At 37.6% G+C, this 12,901-nt stretch overlaps 1 protein-coding gene across 1 annotated transcript in view; it reads left to right on the forward strand.

The window, feature by feature from the left end:
* The window catches only part of jhy (junctional cadherin complex regulator), a 75,913-nt gene that overhangs the window by 37,444 nt on the left and 25,568 nt on the right, over positions 1-12,901 (forward strand). The window contains exons 4-7 of the mRNA XM_061961916.2: positions 1,547-1,633; positions 1,757-1,836; positions 7,343-7,406; positions 7,521-7,613. Of these exons, the coding sequence (XP_061817900.2) occupies positions 1,547-1,633; positions 1,757-1,836; positions 7,343-7,406; positions 7,521-7,613 (324 nt within the window). The remainder of the gene's footprint in view (positions 1-1,546; positions 1,634-1,756; positions 1,837-7,342; positions 7,407-7,520; positions 7,614-12,901) is intronic.

A 12,901-nucleotide genomic window follows, 5' to 3' on the forward strand; every position in this document is an offset into this window, starting at 1 on the left:
ACTGATTTTTTGATAAACCCTATAACTTTGAGCTTTTTACATTTATGTAAGTGTTGCTTCATTTAACCATTAAAAAGCATCAACATTTGCCTTGGTGTGGTTGTGAATGCTTCAGTAGAATAATTGGAATTAACTGTCCAGCAGCTGGAGTTGCTATGCATGCTGCACAGGGCTAGAGTTAGGAGTTACAAGTTAAGGGTTAGGCCTAGGTTCATGGGTACCTCTCTCCATAATTATTTATTTCTTACGTTTGTATTTCTTATTATGTATTTCTCATTACTCATTTCTGGTCTCTATGTTTTGTTTTTTTACAATGTTACCTTTTGTTCTGTTTGTATTGTGCGAATAAATACAAAAATAAAATTAATAATTGTATTCATAATGTAGAAACCTACGATAAAAGTGCATACACACCAGGCTTGTCCAAAATTCCGAATTTAGAGTTTAAATTAAATTTATCAGAAGAATTAAATAGGCTCCACCTAACAGGATGTTTAATGGGAATTACTAGAAGTCGAATTAGACTACTTGCAATTTAGAAAAAGTCCCTAAAGGGGATCTATTATGGAAAACCAACTTATCTTACCTGTAGATATCTGTTTTTGTGTTTTTGGGATCCCCATAAGTCACGAAAATGTTCATCTCAAACATGGAGGCATAGAGGAGATAGTCATTAAACAATCTAGCCTTCTTCCAAACGAGCTGTTTGAAATTTGAGACTTTAGTGACCTATTTTGCCTTAATTACTACGTCAGCGGATATCTCCATATGTGGTAGAGGTTTACCTGAAGAGCTTTGTGTGAGTCTTCCATTTTTATTAAGTTGTAGTCCAAAGTTGTAGTCAATAACTTCATTATTTTTCTCTATCCTCTTGTTGTGGGGCAGACTGGCTCGTACATGCACATGCATTCTTCATTTCTAATACAAAGTAACGTATAGTTCTAACTTTCTGGATATCTGTCAGTAGACTTGATATGGAAGTGCTAACTGACAGGAAGAAGACACAGTCGAAGTAGGTTTGACCGAGAGGAGGGCTTCTGACATGTAAATAAGACAACAGCACATTCGGAAGAGACGGTCAAAAAGCGACTTGAAGCTGGTTTGTAAAACATATTCTATGCACAATTAGGACCAAATAACCACCATTACACGGACCGGTACCGGTCCGTGGATCGATTTGTACCAGGCCGCACAAGAAATTATTATTATTTTTTTTTTTAAATACAATTATTTTTTATTTTTTATTTTTTATTAAATCAACATAAAAAACACAAGATACACTTACAATTAGTGCACCAACCCAAAAAACCTCCCTCCCCCATTTATACTCATTCACACTCATTCGCACAAAAGGGTTGTTTCTTTCTGTTATTAATATTTCTGGTTCCTACATTATATATCAATATAGATCAATACAGTCTGCAGGGATACAGTCCGTAAGCACACATGATTGTATTTTTTTATGACAAAAAAAAAAAAATAATACAACTGATACAACACTATGTTTAATTAATTATTTTTTTTTACCTTTGTGAAACTTCATAAGACTGCTGAGGAGGGACACATTGCTGAATGTCCAAAAGACAGTTTAGACCTAGAACTGGGACTGATCCAGAAAACACATCAATTGAAGGTATGTTTATTAAGTTTGAGGTCACAGACACTTTTTTGTACGAACCACATTTATTGAGCTAGCTGACGTTTTTGTTTGTGAGAAAAATATTGTGATTGAAGTGTTTTACCAACATAACCCCAGGTCACCAATTTCACGGAAGAAAGTGAGGCACAGGGGAATATGGAACCTTACTACAGAAGCACGGAGAAAAGTCCAGAATGGTAAAGATGATTTTATTCATTTTTTTACAACATTTTTTAATACGTAATATCTGTTAGTTTTTTTCATTACTCTATAGTTATTGTACAAAAGACTTTTAGGGGCACAATAAATAAAATAAAAGAATAAAGATATATAGGTGAAACTCAAAAAATCTGAATATGTGCAAAAGTCCATTCCTGTCAGCAAGTCAACTTCAAATGTAAAACTAATATGTGATATAAAGTCATTACATGCAAAGTGAGCTACATCAAGTCTTTATTTGTTATATAATTTTGTTGATCATTGTTTTTGAAAACCAAAATGTTGTGAGATTTTCCAAAAATATAAGCCATAATCATCAAAATTATATTAAAAGAACACTTGAAATACCTCTAGTTGCATGTTATGAGCCTATGTCATATATTAGTTTCACCTTGTATATCTATTGCTGGAATAAACAAACCTTTGTGCGATGTTCACTTTTTTGGAGTTTCACCTGTAATATTCTGAGAAAAAAAAGTGGATAAAGTAATTTTACCCCCTGCTGATTTTGTAAGTTTATCTTCTTATAAAGACATATACAGAGCAGATATCTGGTGTGTGGGTGTATTCTAATAAAGAAAGAACATATTAACAATCAAAATGTGGTGTAGTGCTGGGGAAAAAAAACCTTGTTGGCAAGCACAGAGCTCAAACATTTTTGTTTCACTCGTCTTTCAAGATACTCAAAATCCTGAAAGTTTTGGGGGCTGTCGCTCGGTAACAATTACCGGTAGATTTCAGCTGTCTCTACAAATTTTGTCTTGGATTAAGTTCTAGGGATTGACTCAAACTCTCCAGGATCCTAATGTGCTTCTTGGTGCCTTAGCCCAGGGGTCGGGAAACTTTTTGGCTGAGAGAGCCATGAAAGCCAAATATTTTAAAATGTATTTCCGTGAGAGCCATATAATATTTTTTAACACTGAATACAACTAGATGCGTGCATTTTTAAGTAAGACCAACATTTTTAGAGTATAATAAGTCTCTTATTCTTTTTAATAACATTGTTATTCTGAGGCTAACCAATAATAAATAAAATACTTCTTACCATTAATGCGACTTCTTGAACAGGTGCGGTAGAAAACGGATGGATGGATTAAAAGGCATGAGAATGTTTTATATTTTGAACGTTATTTTTAACACTGTGATTACCAGCTGAATTATTCATTACTTATCCTGTTAAGCAATGTGAGCTAAGATTTATCTGAGAGCCAGATGCAGTCATCAAAAGAGCCACATCTGGCTCTAGAACCATAGGTTCCCTACCCCTGCCTTAGCCATATGTTTTTTGTAGTGCTTTCAAACGATAAATTATTGAATTGTGATTAATTGCCTTTTGTCCATTGTTGACTCATATTTAATCGTGGATAGATACAATTGTTTTATCCATAATAAGCGTACCTTAGACAGATTGTTTTTAGGTTTTTAATACTATCAACACGCACGCACGCACGCACGCACACACACACACACACACACACACACACACACACACACACACACACGCATTCACACACAAACACAAACGAATGTCATACTTACACACACATTCTTACCACTTCTGACTTCTTAAAACAAACCCACTATAAATGACAATTAAATATAAACTGGTCTGCACATGTACCTTCTTGAGTAGGAGTACCTCAGATGCTTTAAACATTTCAGTCTGACAACGTGTCTTACCAATGTTTTCTTTCATCAATGTTTTTTTTTTTATCACTGTGGTCTCAGCTTCCTTGAGATTATGACCAAGGTACTCCTTAGTAATTTTGGGTTGATCCCTCACATTTTTCAAAATCACTCTTACCCCGCACGGCGAGGTCTTGCATGGAGCTGCAGAGTGCGGGCAATTGCCTTTAATCTCTGTTCCATTTTCCAGTTATCGAGCCGCAGAGTGATCTCTTTATCATCAACCTTCTTACTGAAAGGACAAGACTAATTGTGTCTTTCATGTGCACATAGCCAGTCTCAGTCTGTTAGTTTCAGAATTATTTCTGGTTGGTAGGGAATCATATATGCTTATTTAACTGTATCAAATACACTTTAGTTTATAATCTTAATGTAATGTGTTTTGTTGAATTTTTATTTTTCTCGGCTGAAATGTACTAGGGAGATGGGGGGGGGCGTGTCTGATCATGGCGGAGCCAGAAATCAAGTTTGCTAACATGGAGATATTTTCACTACTTTTCTTTTGTCGAGCACAAAGAAAATAACATTTTAGTTAAATGTAAATTGTGCTTTGGATCAAAGATGCCATCTACTGCCCAAAACAGCAATTCAAATCTGCTGAAACAAGCTACATAGCAACATGCTTCGACGAAGCTAGTAAAGAGAGACAGAGACTCTGATGCCACTTCACCTCCACCACCACCACCATTCACCGCTGAAGGTACACACTCTGTCAATCAATGTTCCCTCTAATTGTTCATGTGTGAGCAAATGCAAAAAGTCCCTGAGCATTGAGTGGAGTCCATGTGAGCAACTTTAGACGTGCACACTGTGGCTACACCAGCAGCACACCTGTCCCAAACCTCACTAAATAACAACTTACATTTCCATCCATCCATCCATTTTCTACCGCTTGTCCCTTTCGGGGTCACTGGAGCCTATCTCAGCTGCATTCGGGCGGAAGGCAGGGTACACCCTGGACAAGTCCCCACCTCATCATAGGGCCAACACAGATAGACAGACAACATTCTCTTATTATTAGAATCAAATGACAGCAGTCATTTCCATTTCTAATATAAGTGTTTAGGCCCACTTATAATGACAATAACAAAAAATATTGTTTTTCATGAACTGTGTACTTGTATTGTTTGTCTGGGTGGAGGTCCTGCTTTGGAAATAATTTGTACCCCTTTCAGACATTGCATTTAGTTCCCATTAAAACATTCACATGTTGCACAATGAGATGTAAGCAGGGGATCATGTGTACATTCCTGCAACTTCCTGTTTGTAAAAAATATATTTTTATTAGTATTTATTTAATATACTAACAGCATTTAATGATTAATATTTATAAATTAAGATTCCTAATAAATGACACTAGAATAAGCACACATTTGATTGGTAAATCATAGTGTAACGACCTGGAATGACACTTTATGTGTGGTGTTGGAGTTGTCCGACTTTTTGTGTGGCTGTAAACGCATCACTGGCTAAGTGCCATATGTGCAAGTGTTGGCGCACGTGAGAGAGCGAGCGGCTGCTGTTGATATAACAAAGTTGCTTTTGGTCTGGTTTGTACTGCAGAAAATGACCAGTTTTGCTAGATATCATTTTTTTTACTAATGTTTTGGTGATGTGTTTATGGCCGACAGTAAAGAGGTTTGCTCAGTAAAGTGATGGATGGAATTCATGTCCTCAAAGCGTCTCGACAGACGTTACAATATTTGAACAATGATGACGAAAACGGTTTTCTCTGTCGTGTCCGTGTCGTGTCGAAAATTGTTATGCGCTTATTTTTTTATTTGATTTTGTGCATGGCATAGATTTGCCGTGCGCAGAGGACGCTTGAGCAGTGCGCAATTGCACATGCGCGCTCCTGAGAGGGAACGTTGCTGTCAATTCTCTTATATACTCTTTCATTCTAGACTTCTAGAGTGTTTGATTATCACATCACTCTAAATGTATAGACTATAAAGTTCACAAACATAAAGAGGGATCCTAGTAGGCCAGGCCAATCTTTCCTTATCTCTAAACTAAAACTGGGGAAATGTGTAGTGTTCTGGGTTTCAGACATGATTTTGTATAAGAATTACTTGAGGAAGAAAATGCCTGGTTAGACTTTGTGTACGTAGTGTGTGCCTTTCTTGGTTTACATCTATGCTGTTATTATGCTGTTTGTTACTTATGTATGTTATGTTGCAGCTATTTAAAATAGTTTTGTCAATTTGTTCTGGCCAGAAACAAATTGGCCTTTGTAACATATCTTTGTCTTTGTGTGTTGTATGTAGACCACATGGCTTAGCAGAGTTGAGTGATGCAAATGCATGTCAAGTTGATCAACAGATTGTATTATTCTCCAGTGCAATAACAGTACTGAAATGAAGGCTAAAAGGGCATTAATTGGAGCTTTAAAAAAAAAAGAAAAAAGAAGTAGCTAAATAGTTACTTTTCACAGTAACGCATTACTTTTTGGTGTAAGTAACTGAGTTAGTAACTGAGTTACTTTTGAAATGAAGTAACTAGTAACTATAACTAGTTACTGCTTTTCAGTAACTAACCCAACACTGTTTGCTAGCAAGGTTAAAATGTCAATGCAAGGATCTGCCAATTTGTTTACAGTGGTCCAAGTTCCTCGATTCAACAGGAGCACTCAAGTGCTTTTCGGAATTTGCTACAACAATGTTTGTGTCCCAAGTTTTGTACTGAACTCGGGGGACAGAATGGTGTCATTCCTGGGGGCTGCCATTTGAAGAGCCGTGAAATACATCTACCCTAAAAATCTGGACTGCTCATGTCTTTGTAAGGGGGACAATGTTGAAAATCAGCAAGGGAACCAATTGTTATTTCCCCACTGATCAAACAGGAATATATTTACCCATATATTAATTAGGATTGCAACTAGAGATGTCCGATAATATCGGCCTGCCGATAATATCGGCCTGCCGATATAATCGGCCGATTAATGCGTTAAAATGTAATATCGGAAATTATCGGTATCGGTTTTTTAAATTTTATTTTAAATTTTTGTACTTATTTTTTTTTAAATCAACATAAAAAACACAAGATACACTTACAATTAGTGCACCAACCCAAAAAACCTCCCTCCCCCATTTACAGTCATTCACACTCATTCACACAAAAGGGTTGTTTCCTTCTGTTATTAATATTCTGGTTCCTACATTATATATCAATATATATCAATACAGTCTGCAAGAGATACAGTCCGTAAGCACACATGGTTGTGCGTGCTGCTGGTCCACTAATAGTACTAAACTTTAACAGTTAATTTTACTCATTTTCATTAATTACTAGTTTCTATGTAACTGTTTTTGTATTGTTTTACTTTCTTTTTTATTCAAGAAAATGTTTTTAATTTATTTATCTTTTTTTTTTTTTTTTTTTTAAGTACCTTATCTTCACCATACCTGGTTGTCCAAATTAGGCATAATAATGTGTTAATAATTCCACGACTGTATATATCGGTTGATATCGGTATCAGTGATTAAAAAGTTGGACAATATCGGAATATCGGATATCGGCAAAAAGCCATTATTCGGACATCCCTAATTGCAATTTACCATGCGTGTGTTTGAACTGTTGGAGCAAACCTGAGTACAACGATTCATGTAAACACCAATCTCTATTGAAAGAGCACATAACACACATCAAACTTTTTTCTCATAAAATGATGACTTAAGTCTCATTATATTTTAAATGTATTCTAACTTTTACCTTTTCATTTGTTTTCAGTGTGGCCCTAGCAGTACTTCATGTTTTTGGACCTGTTATCATTGATCAAATATGATTTCTGTGTTTCAGTACAACCGCATCAAAATGCCAATTCTCTGGTATGGACAGCGAACAGAAGTGTTGTCTGGAGGAGGTTTGTCTGAAGCATAGTTTAAAAAATGTCCTCACTACGTCTTCAAGTACATCACTTGGCGCAGGAGCCTATACAAAACTGCCACCCATTAAATCAAAGTTGTGCCCTAGTCAGAGTGCAAAGACAACTGACAGCCTCCATGGTCACAGCTTTGATGGTTGCCTGGCGCTGATGGATCATCAGACAAGGGCAAAGCCTAATTACAAGGTTTGTTTATAGCTAAGTACAATGTATTGTCTGTTTTGTAATGTTGACTGTCTTGACAAGAATGACACAGTATGTACGCAATTTCTGTCCAGAATAGCACAATGCTCTTTTTACCAGTGCTGGGCAAATAACCTTAAAGGCCTACTGAAATGCGATTTTCTTAATTAAACGGGGATAGCAGGTCCATTCTATGTGTCATACTTGCTCATTTCGCACTATTGCCATATTTTTGCTGAAAGGATTTAGTAGAGAACATCGACGATAAAGTTCGCAACTTTTGGTCGCTTATAAAAAAGCCTTGCCTGTACCGGAAGTAGCAGACGAGTAGCGTGACGTCACAGGTTGTGGAGCTCCTCACATCTGCACATTTTTTACAATCATGGCCACCAGCAGCGAGAGCGATTCAGACCGAGAAAGCGACAATTTCCCCATTAATTTGAGCGAGGATGAAAGATTCGTGGATGAGGAAAGTGAGAGTGAAGGACTAGAGGGCAGTTGGAGCGATTCAGATAGGGAAGATGCTGTGAGAGGCGGGTGGGACCTGATATTCAGCTGGGAATGACTAAAACAGTAAATAAACACAAGACATATATATATACTCTATTAGCCACAACACAACCAGGCTTATATTTAATATGCCACAAATTAATCCTGCATAACAAACACCTCCCCCCTCCCGTCCTTATAACCCGCCAATACAACTCAAAACACCTGCACAACACACTCAATCCCACAGCCCAAAGCATCGTTCACCTCCCCAAAGTTCATACAGCACATATATTTCCCCAAAGTCCCCAAAGTTACGTACGTGACATGCACGTATGGGCAAGCGATCAAATGTTTGGAAGCGTACTCACGGTACCGAGTCTGCGTATCCAACTCAAAGTCCTCCTGGTAAGAGTCTCTGTTGTCCCAGTTCTCCACAGGCCAATGGTAAAGCTTGACTGTCATCTTTCGGGAATGTAAACAATGAAACACGGGCCGTGTTTGTGTTGCTGAAGTCGGCCGCAATACACCGCTTCCCTCCTACAGCTTTCTTCTTTGCTGTCTCCATTGTTCATTGAACAAATTGCAAAAGATTCACCAACACAGATGTCCAGAATACTGTGGATTTTTGCGATGAAAACAGACGACTTAATAGCTGGCCACCATGCTGTCTCAAAATGTCCTCTACAATCCGCGACGTCACGCACTGACATCATCATACCGAGACGTTTTCAGCAGGATATGTCGCGCGAAATTTAAAATCGCATTTTAGTAAACTAACCCGGCCGTATTGGCATGTGTTGCAATGTTAAGATTTCATCATTGATATATAAACTATCAGACTGCGTGGTTGGTAGTAGTGGGTTTCAGTAGGCCTTTAAAAAGTAGTTGGTTATAGCTACAAATTACTTTCTCAAAAAGTAATTGAAATAGGGATGCAATTACTTCTTCATAAATGGAATTTGTTACCAAGAAAAGTAATTACTGCGGAAAAAAAACAACCCTTCAAGTATCAGGTGTGTGTCCTTGAAAGATGACAGACTGACGTATGATAAGTTTAAAGTTAGGAATGGGTACCGAATTCGGTACTTTTATAGGTACTGACCGAAGTCCGTCGTTAAAACCAGGTACTGATTCACATAAAATCAAACAATGCAATATTTTACTACCTTTGTTGTACGTGACGTCCCGTCCCATTACACCCTCGTCACCAGCTCAAGCACTTGGCCAGGAAACGAGCACTCAAGCCCTCAGAGTGTCATGATCTGTGGTTTGGATCTTGTTTTATGTTATTTTCTGTTTAAGACTCCATAGTTTCTGGTTGCACTTCCTTGTTTGTTTTGTCACCATGGTTACTCATTGTGTTCACCTGTCTCTGATTAGTGCTCGCCCGCTCACCTGCTTCCCGAGCACTAATCAGAGGCATTATTTAAGCTTGTCTTTGCCAGGCAGTCGGCCTGCTTCATTGTTTGCGTCACACCGTTTTGCCAAGTAAGTTTTGTTCGGTTCATGTCTGATTCAAAGTTTATGCCAAGTGTTCGTTTCATGCCTTAGCCTATGCTAAGTCCTAGCTTCATGTGTTTTAGGCACGCTTGTCTTTTTTTTTGTTATTCGCCTGTATTTTGGTAGTTGGGTGATTTATGTTTAATAAATCTAATCCTACCTTCACGCCTTCGTCCGGAGCGGTCAGTCTTGTATTCCGGGAGAACGAACCTCTTTAAGTCAACCCCCGCCGTGACACAGAGCAGATGCAATCGGGACTGGTTCTAGGTAATGTTACCATTTTCCATGTCAAGAAAATAAGAAGAAAGCACTAAAAAGTACAGTAAGTCTCCACTTTTGAAAATATGTTAGCTCAATGCTAATTTAAATTAGATTTGACATGCTACAAATTAGCATTAGCGATTTTACATGGCGATTTCAACACCTCCAAATTTAGTAATCAAAACTACCTTACAATCAACACAATATTCAGGACCTGATTTACTAAAAGTTTGCATGTATTAAAACACATTCAAACTTGATAGCACACACAAAGCTTATCTGCTAAACATGTGTGCAAAGGATTGCCTCGCTTAAGTGAGCATAAAAAGGGGGTGCAATCCATTTTGTGTCTCTGTCTACATTAATATGCAAAATAAATGCTGATCATCTAAAACGCCCACAATACTGGGAGGAGAAGTTGCAAACATAATTATTGAGCGAGCGCAATGTGATTTATCAACACTCATCACCATTTTGGGAGAACTCCATCCATCCATGTTCTACTGCTTGTCCCTTTCGGGGTTCGCAGGGGGTGCTGGAGCCTATCTCAGCTATTTTGCGTTTTATTTAGCATGTGTCAAAAGGATGTGCAAACTGACAGTTCCACACACGGCTGGAGGATCAGTGCTTGAGGTGCAAAAAAGACAAGACGGTGGACATACGAGAATCCTTTGTCCACTGTGTGTGTGACTCAACATATTTGGATCGTTAGAAATAAATACAAATATTAGACGTATTGTCTATTCAGCAATTTCCTTTTATAATTTTATAGCTGCTGACTTAAGGGGCTGATTCAAATTAATTAAATGGATGTGTGAATGTTGTCTATCTGTGTTGGCCCTGTGATGAGGTGGCGATTTGTCCAGGGTGAACCCTGCCTAAAGACAATTGTCAAACAAAAGTGTTCTGTTAAACCACTAATGGTAACACAAGTTAGCCGGTGGTGTTTGTTACATTTTTTGCTTTGAAAAATTTAACTGTGTAGAAGTTGCAAACAGCTCCTTTAAGACACAAACAGAGCCGTCTTACTCGGTCAGTTCTATCACTCAACACGTTTGGGAACTGAATGTTCTCCACATTCTACGCTTACATCCGCCCTTTCCCAACCTCTGAAGCCATCACTACTGCCATCTAACATCTCGAAATTGAGCCTGCATGCAATGTCTTCTATATAATAAAGTACAGTACAGTACTTGCACATGAGACACATAAATGTAGAAAAACAAGATAACTACTGGACAACACAGCTCAGTGTCAAATTAATTTTTTTGTGTATTTTTATATTTTTTTAAACAATGTACATTCATTAACACATTTGAACACACACAAGTACCAAACATTAATTCTATGAAATATCGGTATAAATTCCCAGCTATTTTACATCGATCTGCAGTTTGTACGGGTTGGTTGGTTGGTGTCCGTTTATTTTGAACTTGCATACAATTACAATGTAATACATCACATAATTCCATTTGTTTGATTACAGCATGTCCGAAAAGGTGTAAGAAGAGGCCGAGCTTATTTAATCCTACCCCTTTTCATACCATAGCAGTTTTAACCCATTAGTTTGTCCTCTATTTGTAACACAACAGTGAATAAATGAATGAGTAAATAAATAAGTGAACAAACAATGAGTAAGTAAATAATTATTAAATACATAAGTAAACAATAATTAAAGTTTTCATAAATAAATAGTAATGTTATTTATGGTTTACCTATGAGATGAATTAGAATATCTCATTTTGTTTAAATAAGGTTCAAGATGTTTATCAAGATTCTTCTTCTTTGTACTTTGTCGCAATATTGATCGGCTTCACACGTTTGTACCATAACGGAATTAAAAGAAGGGGGTGAATTATCTTCTCCTCATTAAGTGTCTTTGACTCTGTGTGCAGCTGGCGCACTTGCATCACACAGTGCAACTAGTTAGCATGTAGCAGCTAACATGGATAAAATGGTCACATGACCAAATTCCACCGCACCATATGGGAATATTTCAGTTTAAACCTTTGGAAAAAGATGAGCCCATCAACGATGAGAAGCCAGTTTGTGGGCGAATACAACGCTCACTTCGTGTTTGGTGAACAAGCCAGGTCAGTGTAAACAAAACAGTGCAAAATAGTGTGTGCTCACAGAAAGTGTGGTTACGTACATTGCCAAAGACATGCTGACATTTAATACTGTTATAAAAGTAGTATTTTTAAAAGTGCTGTCATGTTGCCAAGTATTTGGACGTTCCTTACTCGGAATCTGCCAAACTTAATTTTGTTTTGCATATGCCCTGTTAATAACATTTTTTAAGCTGTTGTGTTTATATTGTTACTTTGCACTTTTGTTGAAGAAGGTCCTAACTTGATTATCAGTTAAGTAATGTACAACTCTACCTCTGCCTACATGTTCAATATTGAAGTGCAACTTTGTTTGTTAATACTTTATTTAGCTAATTTATTTATTGTTATGGTTATGTTTATATGCGTTGGCCCTGCGTTGAGGTGGCGACTTGTCCAGGGTGTACCCCATCTTTTGCCTGAATGCAGCTGGGATAGGCTCCAGCACCCCCGCGACCCTGAGAGGGATAAGCGGTAGAAAATGGATTGATGGATGGCTGTATATTTGAGCCCCCCCAATCTTTTCCTTAAGATATTTTAATTGCTTTTCGTTGTAATTTTTGTTCAAGTGCAAACTTTTGCTAGCAGACAAAGTATATTTTATTGTTATATATGGTTGTTTTATTTAACTTGGAGATTTAAACTGTTTTCATTCCAATTACAATGTTAAAATACACGAGAAATACAATTTAATTGCATTTGAAAGAATATATATGCATTCATATTATGCATTATCATTACATCAGGGCAGAACAGGGGTTAGTGCATGTGCCTCACAATACGAAGGTCCTGGGTTCAATCCCCGGGCTCGGGGTCTTTCTGTGTGGAGTTTGCATGTTCTCCCCGTGACCGCGTGGGTTCCCTCTGGGTACTCCGGCTTCCTCCCACCTCCAAAGACATGCACCTGGGGATAGGTTGATTGGCAACACT

Source organism: Nerophis lumbriciformis, linkage group LG09, assembly GCF_033978685.3.
Source record: "Nerophis lumbriciformis linkage group LG09, RoL_Nlum_v2.1, whole genome shotgun sequence".
NCBI lineage: Eukaryota > Metazoa > Chordata > Actinopteri > Syngnathiformes > Syngnathidae > Nerophis > Nerophis lumbriciformis.